This window comes from Sprattus sprattus, assembly GCF_963457725.1.
Source record: "Sprattus sprattus genome assembly, chromosome: 4".
NCBI lineage: Eukaryota > Metazoa > Chordata > Actinopteri > Clupeiformes > Clupeidae > Sprattus > Sprattus sprattus.
In genome coordinates this window covers 27,465,263-27,480,235 of record NC_137923.1, presented here as the reverse complement: position 1 = coordinate 27,480,235, position 14,973 = coordinate 27,465,263, and the positions used below count along the sequence as shown (strand labels likewise).

The 14,973-nt window shown below is 42.1% G+C and overlaps 1 protein-coding gene across 1 annotated transcript in view; it reads left to right on the top strand.

Moving 5' to 3' along the window:
- Nucleotides 1-14,973, top strand: part of LOC308364549 (receptor-type tyrosine-protein phosphatase mu-like) — a gene marked incomplete at both ends in the record, with an annotated part of 185,601 nt that overhangs the window by 149,144 nt on the left and 21,484 nt on the right. The window contains 5 exons of the mRNA XM_080837711.1: nt 1,874-1,990; nt 8,697-8,851; nt 11,490-11,625; nt 14,285-14,434; nt 14,756-14,929. Of these exons, the coding sequence (XP_080693837.1) occupies nt 1,874-1,990; nt 8,697-8,851; nt 11,490-11,625; nt 14,285-14,434; nt 14,756-14,929 (732 nt within the window). The remainder of the gene's footprint in view (nt 1-1,873; nt 1,991-8,696; nt 8,852-11,489; nt 11,626-14,284; nt 14,435-14,755; nt 14,930-14,973) is intronic.

The following is a 14,973-nucleotide window of genomic DNA, read 5'->3' as shown; positions in this document are numbered from 1 at the left end:
CATTCACATGTTCCCACGCTCTGTATTCATACAGTTCCACTGTATAGTGTATTCACTGGAGTTGTCTGTGAGTACATAAATCCACCATTCATTTTTGGGCCTTGATCCAGGAAAGGCATTTCAATTTTGTTTGAAAAGTAACTTCATACAACAAATGTTCTGCTTTTCTAACTAGTGCACATAATCCAGCTCAGATGTAACATTTAAGCATCTAGAGTAACAATCCTCAAAGAGCTTGTCAGGTTCTTGAGTCAGATTACAAAAGCAGTTCTCAATAGCAAGCGCTCCTTATTGAACCATCTGCTCTGGCCGTGTAAGACTCCATGTTCTCATTCAGCATTTATGGATGTGTGAATAGAGTGAAATTGAGAATCACCTGACAGTCATTATACCACCTAAGTCCTCCAAAGGGAGCGACCACCGCGTTTTGGCGCATCCATGCCAGCGACAGCATGAACTCATTTAGAGCAGAGACGGATGGTGTGACTGACACCATCTCAGACTGAGAGGAACCTATTGATTTATGTGTGGTGCTGCTGATGAACAAGAGAGCACAGACACTCAAAATAGCACCGGCTTTCTATACATATTTTATTAGACTTTGACGTTAACACGTGTTTGTCCTTCACCTTGTCCTTGTCATCAATGCTTAACAGCAGACAGATGTGACCCAGTGTGACAAATGAAACCCATTTATTTAGTTATTTTATGAATGAATCCCACGCTGACATACGCAGATGTCCCTGGGTCTCCTGAAAGGCGTCTCTTCTTTTCAGGAAAAAATCAAGAAGAAACGTTTCTAATTAAATGTATTTGTCATTTTTAAACAAATAAGTTATATTGCCTGGTATGAACATTTTCATGCTGTGAAAAATCTAAAGCCATGAACTTTTGGCCATGTGGTAAGATACAGGTGTAGGTGTAGGTATGAAGGATATCTCAGCATTTCATTCTCAATTTGTACAGACTGGAAAGTTCTTTGAATGTGCCAGAATGTGCCAGAATGTGTCAGAATGTACCAGATTTCTGGATTTTATATTTCTGTCTGTACTCATTGTGAGGGACTCAAGAACAAAAAACTTCCTGGAATGAAATGTCTACCTGCATAGTTGATATCTGGTCTCACTTCCAGCACCAAGAGTGAATTATTTCAATTTACAACCTCAATCTGCATTTTCAGCTACACAAGATATCCACCACATTTATCTACAGGCCATTATGGAAGGGTGTTATGCATGAAACATGAAGCAGATTGGTGAATGGTCGGCTCAGCCCATCAGTGAAATGATTCATGATTGGCCGCTGTGGCTTTTATAGGCTGTGCCGTCATGAGCGAATCACTTCATTCTGAGTGAAAATGACTTTCTGTCTCTGACTGGCGCCCAGACCACTGAGAGAAAATGCTGTTATGGGTGAAAGACGGTGAGATAGGTGAAGGCTGTATTGCTGGTCTGGGAGGATTTGGTTGAGGGGGGGGGGGGGGGGGGGATCTTTTGAGGAGGCTTTTCAGGGTTCTAAGATGCATCATCAATATGTAAACTATTCCAAACTGTTTGCAGTTATTTTGCTCTTGAAATTAATTGAACAGGTTAGCGATAGCTGAGAGGTATTACATTTTATCCAATGCCTCATTAACAGTTTAGACGATATTAAAACTTCATTAAAGTTTTAGACGATAGAAATATTTATTTTTTTATAGTATATGAAAGTTATTAATGATCCTTCAGTTCTTACTCTGCTTCTCTGGAGAAGAGTCAGTTCATTCAAGTCATCTGTCTGCTTGGCAGATGTTTAGAGTACTACTTCAGCAAGCCTGTATGTGTGTGTGAGTTTGTGTGTGCTAATGGTGTGTGTTTGTGTTTCTCTCCCACAGGTGAAGTGCTGTAAATACTGGCCTGATGACACTGAGGTGTACAGGGACATGAAGGTGACTCTGATTGAGACGCAGCTCTTGTCTGAGTACGTCATCAGGACCTTGGCTGTTGAGAAGGTGAGCTCATCGAGGAGAAAAATAATCTAAGTGGTTAAGGGTCATCATTCAGCATGATCACTCACCAGCGAGAAAAAGAACACTGGTGATGGAAGGTATCCATTTAAATGTGTGCACTTACTGCTGTGATGAAGAGCCTCCATGTTTACAGCTCAGTGAGACTGGGTCTGGGATTTAGAGATAGAAAGTTAGCACAATGCCGTGGAGTACATTTAGTTAATATATCATATTTTCCTGTTGTTGTTGTTGTTGTTGTGTGTGTATCTCACAGTGGTGCCGGAATGATTTCAGTGGTGGGGGGGCCAAATGCGCGTGCATGTGTCACTCTCCTTAATTTTTGATATATCAATCGCGCGCATGCAGGTGGCCAGGCGCTAAGTGGCCTAAGCATGGGACAGTGCGTGACACCTCATCAGCCAATAATAAACAACCTACATCTACTCAGCTCTGCTGCTCATCCTACAAATACATGTTCCTTATGCGGCACAAATTAAAACAGGCTTTCCAATGGTATAATATTTAATTGCCCAGAGGCATTGATACAAAAATAAATAATCTACCAAACACACATTTCCTTACTTTTTGTCCAATGTTTATCTATACCACAAAATAGGCTAGTCTTTGTATTGTAAGGAACTGGCTAAAGTCCAAATCTCTCGCCATCTCAAGAGAGCATTCAGTCTCCCTCTCCTGAATATGGGAACAGTCAGGTCCCCCTGTTTAACGGTCTTCGCCATAGACATGATTAGGTCTATGGTCTTTGCTGCCGCTATTCTATTCTACATCTATGGTCTTGCCGACCGCGCCGTGTCTTCGGACTTTAGTTGAGCAGGAGCACTACACTGCGACGGTTAGCTTAAATTCTAAGAATATGTGTGTTGTATTCATCAATAATATGTTTGGTTTGTGTGTAAGCCTTCCTGTTATTATGTCAATGTGTTCTCATTCATGTAGTTTGAAGTGTGTACCGTGCTCATGTTGTACACCATGGTACTGAAAATTAAGCCAAACAGTTAAAGACAACGTGGAAACTTTGGTTATTGTTGAAGTGCTGGAATGTATCTTACTTACTTAACGCCCCCGAGATGATCATCCTGTTAATTAATGAAACGTCGATTCTTCCAAAATACTATACGAAATGTGGGCCTGGCACTTCTAATCAGTGGTGGAAGAAGTACTGACGTTTAGTACTTAAGTAAAAGTACAAGTACCCAGGAAAATGAAAGTAAAAGTAAAAGTACTACATCAACAATCCTACTTAAGTAAAAAGTAAAAAGTACTCACTTTTACATTTATTTTAAAAGTTAAAGTAAAAGTACTCACGCAATGGGTTGTCTCTCAATGTCTAGGCTGTGCCATTTTGATAAAGAAATAGCGGCTGGTAATAAATGCCTCTACATATGTCACTACTAGTAATAATTAAAAGCAACAACATTTGTTAATTCAACTCAATTCAATTCAATTTTATTTGTATAGCGCCATAACAATACAATTGCCTCTAGGCGCTTAACAGAGCCCAGAGCCTGAACCCCCTTAGTGCATGCACAACGGCAACAGGGGCAAGGAAAAACTCCCTGTTGGGCAGGAAGAAACCTTAAGCAGAACCACGGCACATAAGGGGGGACCCATCTGCTTGAGGTCGGCCGGGTGGAGACAGGAAGGTGGGAAGGGGGGAAGGGGAAGGGTTGTGTGGCAGAAGGAGAAAGGAAGCAACAGGGGTTATACACAACCAGCATTTGGTCACTGGACATATGTATACATACATCTGGTGGTAAATACATGATACAGGCAAGAGCAGATTACTGTGCCAATAGGGTTACTGTTACAGGGGTAAGGGATGTAGGGACAGAGAAACATTTCGGTGGAGGCAATAATGTATATTGTATATAAATGCTAGCATAGGGTATTGGGTAGAGTAGGTGTACGGCAATGCAGTGGCGGTGGGTGCGATTGGCCGAGGGTTTCTCCAGGTAGACCAGGTAGAGAGACTACGTGCAGAGTGGTGGTGGTGAGGAGCGATAGTTCCACTTCCATCAGCGATTGGAACATGCTATAGGGGAGAGAGAACATTTATGTTAGTAGACAACAATTTCAGAGACAGATAGGGAGATGCATTTGGGTAGTAGATTTAACAGTAGGCAATATGGCTATTTTATCAGTGTTATTATAGGCAAAAGCAATATGATATGGAAGGAGAGAGAGAGAGAAAGGGAGAAGATATATGTAGTAATTTTGGCATATATTGTTAGTCTGCTTGCAAACACACTATTGTTCTTCTTAAGTTTTATTTATTTATGCCGGGGCCGTACATGCATCCACTCGGCAATGTTTGAGACGGTGAGATGATGGTGTGGACAAACCGAGAGGCAGTATTGTTCGTTACATTGAAGTATAAGCTGTTATGCTGGGGCCGTACATGCATCCACTCAGCAAACAGGATACACTTTTGGCTAGCGGAGCAGGTGATGGGTTTGTTGACGCAATTACTTTTGGCTATAGGATGCACTAAAGAGGAATGTCTTAGCTGTATTGTTCGTTACATTGAAGTATAAGCTGTTATGCCGGGGCCGTACATGCATCCACTCAGCAAACAGGATACACTTTTGGCTAGCGCAGCAGGTGATGGGTTTGTTGACGCAATTACTTTTGGCTGTATAATTCGTTACATTGAAGTATAAGCTGTTATGCCGGGGCCGTACATGCATCCACTCAGCAAACAGGATACACTTTTGGCTAGCGCAGCAGGTGATGGGTTTGTTGACGCAATTACTTTTGGCTATAAGATGCACTAAAGAGGAATGTCTTAAGCTTTGATTTGAATATAGGGACAGTGTCTGCATATCGGATGGAGGCAGGGAGGTTGTTCCAGAGGAGGGGTAGCTGAAGGCTCTGCCTCCTATTGTGGTTTTTGAAATTCTTGGAATTACCAGGAGGCCTGCACTCTGGGAACGGAGCAGCCTTGAAGGGCAATAGGGGACGACTAATTCCTTGAGGTAGTTTGGAGCCAGGTCGTTTAGGGTTTTATATGTTAGCAGGAGTACTTTGAAATCGATTCTACTTTTGACGGGGAGCCAATGCAACGAGGCGAGTACCGGTGAGATGTGTTCATATTTTTTAGTTCTGGTGAGTGTACGAGCAGCAGCGTTCTGTATAAGTTGAATGCTCTTTATTGTGGCAATGCTGCATCCGGGCAGGAGAGCATTACAGTAATCAAGGCGGGAAGTAATAAATGCATGGATTAGTTTTTCTGCATCTTGGAGGGATAGGACCTTTCTAATTTTGGCAATATTGCGTAAATGAAAAAATGATGTCTTTGAGATCTGTTTTATGTGTGAGTCAAGTAGGAGGTCTTGGTTGATAGTTACGCCAAGGTTTTTGATGATAGTGTTGGGTGTTGGGAAGCCATTGAGTGTGGGTAGATGGGTAGATAGTGTAGTTCTCAGTTGATCAGGGCCTACAAGCATAACCTCAGTTTTATCAGAGTTGAGGAGCAGAAAGTTGTTAGTCATCCAAGATTTTACATCATGGAGGCAAGCTTCTATCTTGGGTAGATGTACAATTTCATCAGGTTTCATTGATAGGTAGAGTTGGGTGTCGTCAGCATAGCAATGGAAGTTAATGCCATGTTTCCTTATGACAGCACCTAAGGGTAGCATATAAAGGGAAAAAAGCAGTGGTCCAAGGACAGAGAATTGGAAAGGTTGATGTACTTATTGGGCCTATTGTCTGTAATACTGTTCACACTCTATCTTACAATTCTGCGGATGACAATTTATCTACCAGGAATTATTTACAAAGTTAATACCATTAAGCCAAACCAATAAAGACTCAAATGTATATCTTTTCATCTTTTATTTAATTGTAAACGTGTAAAAAATGGAAATATGAAACATGAAAAACAAATGGAGTTGTTGAACTGGTCAATGCAGAGTTTTATGCTCTATTGATTGCAGAAAAGGAAAAAAAAACATCACTGCACGAAAAGCAAGATTATCGGGCCCGTATACGCTGTGATACAGCCGCGAATGATCACCATTCCTGGCTGATCGCGGACATTCCCCCGAAATATCCGTCTGCCGCATACGAACGGAAATTCCCGGGAAGGAACCTGCAAGGGGAGGGGGGCCGATGTGTTTAGCATTCTCACCTCCCGCTGACAGAGGTGCGAAATGCTCTTATTAGCATATTGACTGTCAGCAGTCTAGCCACACACACCCTGCTGCAGCCATTGGTTGAAAACGGCAAGGAATTGAATTAAAACGTCTTGTGATGAGACAAAATGAGATTCTGTCTATAGGTCAGCTTTCAACTGACAAAACGTATCCCCTCCCATTTACAGCTATTGCCCCATAAAAACGAAATTAAAATGTACACGATAATAATTTAATTAAAATTCTGTCTTTAGGGGTTTGCTCCGGGGTTATCACATTTCTTGATTTGCCTTCCGTTTTCAGAGTTCTGTCACGATTCTTGCTTTGCCTTTCATTTTCAGAGTTCGAGGGTTGCAATGTACTTTCGAGGCTGTTCCACTCATATTCCGGAGCTTCCTCTCTGTAATGTTCTTGAGATTCACTTTTGGCATGTAATTATACAGAGTCGGGCTTACTCTGATATTGAGATAGTCATTTCGCAACTTGGGACATGTTTGCCACTCGTAAATATCTAACCTGTGACTTTTCAGGTAGATTTTACGCGAACTTTGCGAGATTTGAACCTGTGCTCTTCAGGTTAGTGGTACTGTGTTGCTGTTTCTAACCGCTTAGCCACCTTTGCTGGTAAGGATCTAGCTTGTTGGTGCGACCAAGTACCTGGTTTATCATTCCTCCCTCATCTGGGGTATTTCTGTTACTGGAGCGTGCGAATTGGGAATTGTTTAGTGGACTTATGTGACGTTTTAATTATGTTCACGTAAAGGCGCCCGAGGCAACATTAGAAACTTTAGACTCGAATAATAAACGTTCAATTTCTAGTCTTTTTTACACGTAGTAAGTTTCAATAACACCATACCATTACATATCGACATTCATAGTGGTGTAGTGGTCCCTGGAGAAGTGGGTATACTCTTTATTTATTCATACAGCACAGGATAAACACCCTGTTTTGAGAAGTGGGTATACCCAATGCTGACTGAAAAATAAGTGGGTATACTCCGTATACCTGCGTATACACTGGACTACACCACTGGACATTCAAGGAGCAAAGATGAGACGTCGTTGTGTGGTGAGAACTGATAAAAAAAAAATCGCCTGCCTTCTGTTTTCCACGGTAGATTCCATGTTATGCTAGAAATGGCTTAGCATGGGTGAGATGGGGAAAGATAACACCTTTCCATCCAGACGCAAATTTAGCTAATCGGAATCTGTTAGTGGTTTCCAGATATATATAGTTGATCTCTCTTATTTGACGAAGCAGTGAGTTAGCTGTCTTTCAATGTCTCTTGTCGAATGATCTCACATGTTTATGGTGGTATGTGTTTAAAAGTTTTAACTTAGGCTATGTGTAATGTTCCTAACTTATATATTTTTATTTCACCTTAATGTTCTTGAGATTCGTTTCTGGCATGTAATTATACAGAGTCAGGCTTAAGAGTCGTTAACAGTCTTTAAGCAACTTGGGCCATGGTTGCCACTAGTGGGGATCGAACCTGTAACTTTCAGGTTTTTTAAATCAGTGAAGCAGTGACGACGGGCCTCTTGAGTAACCCAGGACTAGGCATTAAGTTTGCATGCCAGGCAATAACCAGTCAATAAAAAAGGCAAATCTTCACGTTAGCTTGACATTGCTAAACTACCAGCTTTATCTTACCACTACGTTAAATAAATAATCATGGTACAATCGTGTTATTTTGATGCTATTGCTGTATGTCAACATGTATTTTGCTAGATAAGAGTATAAAAACATGTCAGTAACCGCATACGATATGCAAAAGTCATAGACATTAACTTAGCATAGCAAGAACTCTGCATAACTCGACCTGTTTCTCCAAATTTGAAGGCGAATTTTGGAGTCTAGCAACTCCTTTTTTGAGGTAGACAGGAAACGCATGTCTTGAACATGTCCTCAGATGAGGCTAACTCTGAATCCATGCTGAAAAGTTGTTTGTTAGTCAGGCTGTTTGTCGAATGTTTAAGCAAAACAGGCAAGGCTACCGTAGTGCTGCTGCCAAATACACACTCTGCTGTCATTGGAGCTGATAGAGCCACCTGATTGGTTGAAACGTCCTAAATCAACTCAATCCATATTTTTGTGTAGGCAACAGTTTGGGGAAACTGTGTTCATAAAATGTAACGAATAACGACACATATTGTAGAAATGTAGCGGAGTAAAAGTATAGATAAAAGCTGCAAAATGTAACGAAGTAAAAGTAAAAAGTATGCACTATTATTTTTACTTAAGTAAAGTACAGATGCGTAAAAATGTAACGAAGTACAGTAACGAAGTAAAAATACTTTGTTACATTCCACCACTGCTTCTAATGGACCCCCCACTATGACTATCTTCAGGTTAGCAGCAATGTAATGTCAATGAATGGCTTAGGAATGACGTGTGCAACCAATACAAATTTGAAAAAAAAAAAGAAAATCCCGAAAAGTGGGGGGGCCATTGGCCCTGCGGCCTCTATGGTTCCGGCGCCAATGATCTGGTACGTGTATATGCTTCAGATGTATGTATGTGATCTTATCTTTGGGGGGGTGTGCACCCACAGAGGGGAGCTCATGAGATTCGGGAGATCCATCTGTTCCACTTCACGGGATGGCCGGACCATGGTGTTCCCTACCACGCCACTGGGCTGCTGGGCTTCGTCCGGCGGGTGAAAGCCAAGAACCATGCCAACGCTGGCCCCATGGTCGTGCACTGCAGGTGGGTCACTTCACAAACACACTCCCCTCTCCTCCTCTGCCTCTGGTGACCTGTGTGTGTGTGTGTGTGTGTGTGTGTGTTTTACATAGGAGCTCACTGTTCGGCCTTTCTGCAGACACATGTTGCTCTTTCCCACCCAAACCCTTGCTGCATAATGCTTTTTGAGTGATTACCTTCTGTGTTTGTACCATTGTAGTTTAAGTAGATCTCTAAGCATTCTTATTTTAGACCAGACCAGGGCCATGCCAGATCTATGTAGAACAGAATGATGGGGTGAAAAGAATGAAAACGAAGAGTCCTGTTACAAGGACGAATAAAGAAAAGAGTCTACATCTTCTAGCTATCCTCGTACTAGTATGACACACACACAAACACACACAAACGTGCACATACACACACGCACGCACGCACACACACGCACGCACGCACACTCACACACACACACACACACACACACACACACACACACACACACACACACACACACACACACACACACACACACACACACACACACACACACACACACACACACACTCACACACACACACACACATGCACACACACACAGGCACGCACACAAACACCAGTCAGAAATGGCTTGAGGCAACCCATTTTCTCATTTCTTCTCTGCTCAGTTGGGGTGGGGGGGTCTCTAACCTCGTGTGGGACGGAGGCAAGGCCATCTCGCCTCAGTCTCTCTGGCCTCTTGAAGGTGTCATGTCCATGGGGGGGCTCAGTGACCCCAATTAGGAGTGAGGTCATGCCTGGCAGCCTTTCCCTAGGATGGAGATGTCACCAAGCAACGATCACCATGACGCCCACACTAGAGTGGGACTGCTCTATAAAACTCTCGCCCACGTTGAAAGGTCAACACAGAGCAGCTGCAGGGGATTTCCTATGTGTGTGTGTGTGTGTGTGTGTGTGTGTGTGTGTGTGTGTGTGTGTGTGTGTGTGTGTGTGTGTGTGTGTGTGTCTAAGTTTTGTCTAATTATGATTTATAATAATTGTTTCATGATCATTTTTGTGGTTGCTATATAAATCCGGTCACCTTCATGTTCATGAAACATTTATGTGTGCATTCAGTGCATAAGTCATTCAGCAGACATGCATATGTAATGAGAGTCATATGACAGTCATACACATATGATATGTAAAGATGAAGGGATTATTAATAGACTATTCATAGCCAATCATTTCCTATCTATGTGTTTATGATGTGGATATTCTAATGTGGCCATTGTTCCTCCTTTGGTGAGGTATTTCTACCGAAGCTGCACTGATGTGAGAACCCTTACTCTACGATCAGCTATACCAGGACTATTGAGCTCATATACAGATCTGTGTACGCAGAGACTGGCAGGTATATAGTGAGGGAGGGTAGAAGTAGTGCTATTAAAGTGTGTGTGAATTGTTTTTATAATTCATTGTTTCTGATTGCAATATGAATCCAGTTACAATCTTCTTCATTAAACATTTACGTAGGGTTATTAAATGTAAGTCCTTCAACAAACATTCATTTTTAATGGGAGTCATATGACACTGACAATATATGTAGAGGAAGATAATATAGTTTTGTTCATAGCCAATCATTCTGGCAGCCATATTGTGGGGGTGGAATGTAATGGAGGGAATCTATGAATGCCTCAGTCTATGTGAACATTCACAGTGTCCTCATATTTGAGAAGAGTAATGTGGCATTAAAGTACCAGTACTGTCTGACTACCTGTATGTCTGACTATGAACTGTCAGACTGTTTTCGAGGAGAGTAAAGTGCCAATACGGTCTGTCTGTCTGACTCTTAACTGTCTGACTGTCTGAACGGTTATCACGGAGAGTAAAGTTTTTTGCAGCCACTAGCAGTTCAGTACAGCAGCACTGTGTTCCAGAATCAGCTGCTGACTGGCCACTACCAGAGTATAGGGACTGGAAACTGTCTGACTCAAGACTAACTGAGTCTGAACTATCAGACTTTATCCTGAAGGACTTAAACTATCTGACTTTAGTCTGTCTGATTGTAGACTGTCTTAGTGTTGTCTGGAGACTGGAGACTGTCTCACTCTAGACTCACTTATAGGTTTTTAGGAATTATTCATGACTAAATAAATAAGCTACATAATGTATGAGGTGTTATATGATGTGTATTAGGGTTATGGATAGGTATTTAAACATGCCATATCCCTCACACATTTCGCTACCCTAGAATAATAAGGTTCTATCTGACATTTTTGTCAAAATTGAGTTATTTACATATTCCTATTCTGGCATAATTTATGAACATTATTTAAGGTGTTTAAAAAAAAAAAAAAAAATGTGAGTGTTTTGTTCTGAAAAATGTGCCCCATTTGTCAGTTTTGGTAAATGCAATGCTAAAACTTTAAACCTCAATATCTCAAAACTGACCTGAACGCAGATAGAACCTTATTATTCTGAGGTAGCGATTTCGTAGCTTAACACAGGTGAATGGGGTGTTACGTTTTGCATCAATAAACCACAAAGTAACACTTTTTGTCTACTTTCCAAGTATCATTGGACATTTCACTGGTAAGTCTGCAGGACTGAGTGGAAATGTTCCAATCAGGAAATGACTGGCAATTGCATTCTGACTGAGTCTGTGTTGTGATTGGTCTATCTGCAGTGCGGGGGCGGGCCGAACTGGCTGCTTCGTTGTGATTGACATCATGCTGGATATGGCGGAGAGAGAGGGCGTGGTCGACATCTACAACTGTGTGAGAGAGCTACGATCACGGCGCACCAACATGGTACAGACAGAGGTACAAGCACACACACATTGACATTTTCACACACTCACTTTTACAAACACAGAAATGATGATGTGGGCATCAATAGAAGAGGAAATCAAGCTGATGTGTCACAATACACCATTTCACCCTATATCTTAATGTTATCATGCTGTTTGTGTGTATGTGTGTGTGTGTGTGTGTGTGAGAGAGAGAGTGAGAGAGAGAGAGAGAGAGAGAGAGAGAGAGAGAAAGAGTGAGAGTGAGCTTGAGACCCCATGCAGGGATCATTTGCCCGGATCTGTTGACTCTTTTAAGAGTCTTCCAATATATACATAATCAAACTACACCATCACACACACACACACACACACACACACACACACACACACACACACACACACACACACACACACACACACACACACACACACACACACACACACACACACACACACACACACACACACACACACACACACACACACACACACACACCATCCGGGTGCTGTGCAACTAACACTCAACGCACCATTTCCCTGTAATTCCACTGAATCACAAGCACCATTGGACTTAATGGGCAAATGTTTCATAGATGACATGCAGAGAGCATAACTGGACCAACCAGGGACCTCACACTGCACCTTCAACTCAGGTTTAGTCACCTACAAAGTGTATGTGTGTTTATAGCTATGTATCTGTTTGTTTGTGTTTGTGAGAGAGAGACACAGAGAGACAGAGAGAGAGAGAGAGAGAGAGAGAGAGAGAGAGAGAGAGAGAGAGTATATGTATGTGAATGTGTTCCAGTGAAACATACACATGCATGGATAAGGGTGTGAGGCTTCTTGTGTTTGAGTGTGTGTGTGACTATGTGTGTGTGTGTGTGTGCAAGGCAGCTTTCTCGGCTGTGTTTGCCTCAGGGGTGTTTGGTCACGTTGGCTTTGACCTGCCTTGTTGGCAACGCCCTGTGGCTGTTGATTACCTTTTCATGGGCACATGGATCTATCAGAGGGAATTACATGTTGACATCACAAGCAGTGTTTCATTATTTTTGCTTGAGTACTTGTTTAACAGAAAGGATTAAAGGCCTCATTAGTCTTTTTTTGTCACGCTCTTCTGAGCTGACCGAACACCTACTGTAGATCTACGGAATAAAATAATGTGAAAGAAATCAAAGTGAAAAGCACATAATTTCATCCAAGGCTTGTTTATTTCTCTATAATATATGATTATTAAATCTGATTATATGAAATTCATGTTTTTTTCATGTTCCTCAAATTTGCACTGGCTTGTTTTGCGTTTGGACAAACAATTTTGTGGACTTTGAAAATTATATGTTTTATTCTTATTTGGTAAGAATGCTCTTGGCAAAATCATAAAATATTCTATTCCCCAAGAGAAACATAAGAAAACATTTGGGAATCACAGAAATCAATGGGGGTAACAAAATAAGAACAAACCATAGATGCAAACAAATTAATAGGAAATATGTTCATCAATTGCTTCCTGCATGTGTACACTAGTGTGTGTGAATTTGATTGCGAAAGGCATGTGCATATGACTGTGTGTGTGTGTGTGTGCGTGTGTGTGTGTGTGTGCAACCCAGCTCTCTCGACTGCGTTTGCCTCAGAGGTGTTTGGTCGCCTTGGCATCAGCTTCACCCCTTTGGCTGTTGATTACCTTTTCATGGGCAGATGGATCTGTCAGAGGAAATGACATCACAGGCAGTTTGTTTTCCACAGACACGGTGGCAGGTGATATCATTAGCATAAAACTTCAGTTAGGTGCAGGAATTATTGTACTCGTTTTTTTGCTTGCATACTATTTTATCAGCTTGGATGAGAGAAGGACATTGAATACTGTATGTCTCAATGATTTTTCTCGATTTTCTTCTCTTTTTTGAGTGCTGAACACCTACTATAGATCTGAGTGATAAAATCATTAGTAATACATTTAAGTGAAAAGCATAGCTGCTAGCTTACGTCACACATAAACACAGGTCTGAGAACAAAACCAGTGACCCCTACACTAAAGATGTTTTAGTCAGACGTGACAGGGTAATGTCCTCACAGAATGTCACTTCAGAAGTGATTTCCATCAGGCACTGAATGTGCTCCTCTTCCCTGCTCTCGAGGGGGGGGTGTGAGGTTCGGGTCTTTGGGACCACGTCAGCCCCTCCCACTCCACTCTGTGATGGGGGCACAGAGAAAGCTGAATTACTCATGATAATTAGGAGACGCTATTGCACGCCAAATGGAAATCCCACTCACGGTCCTCAGGTGTTGATTACGGCACCAAGCAGCTGTGGCATGAAGGAAGTGTTACAAGTTGGAGAGTTTTACATCCCAGTCTGAGGGAGTGAGGAGGTGTAGGAGGTGGTGTTTTAATGAGAGCGAGTGAAAGGATGACTTGTGTGTCTAATGATCGTCAATCTGTAATCTGTGATTGACTATGTTGGGTACCCACGTATGAATTGATTCTAAAACAGATCCAGTCCAAATTTAAATCAGATGTTTGTGTTTAGTCAGCTTGGTTTGACTGACACTTACATCAACACCAAACCTGAGCAGATCTTAATGTCTGTGTGGAGTAATGTATCAGAGATTAAGAGTGGATTATTATAGAGGGATATACAGAACAGTATGTTAGGCTACTGCATGCTTTACTGACAGCGCTGTTTGTCCCTTCTCAGGAGCAGTACATTTTCATCCATGACGCCATCCTGGAGGCGTGCCTCTGCGGTGACACCACTATTCCAGCCAATCAGCTGCGCTCCATCTACTACGAGATGAACCGATTGGACCCCCAAACTAACTCCAGTCAGATCAAGGAGGAGTTCAGGGTAAGCATTCAGTGGGGGTCAAAGATCACAGTGGAAGTGGAAAAGAAAAAAGGCTTTTCAGAAAGTCCCATACATTATTTAGGATCCTGGTTTATATCATCTGTTTATTCCAATAAAACAATAAAAAGTGTTGGGTGTAAAATGAACCGATTTATGTACCCCTCACCCCACATTGGCTAGATGACCCACTGTACTCTACCAATCTCAACTGGGTGGCCCATCTTTATCTACCACACCCATCTCAGCAGGCTTAACCATGCCTTCTCTACTCTTTTCTGATGTTCTGTGTGGGTTCTTGTGTGTTCCCTCTGGGTTCTGCAGACGCTGAATATGGTGACTCCCACACTGCGTGTGGAGGACTGCAGCATTGCTCTGCTCCCACGGAACCATGAGAAGAACCGCTGCATGGACGTTCTCCCACCTGACCGCTGTCTGCCCTTCCTCATCACCATCGATGGAGAGAGCAGCAACTACATCAATGCAGCACTTATGGATGTGAGTGTATGTGTGTGTGTGATTGAGGGATTCATGTATCTACT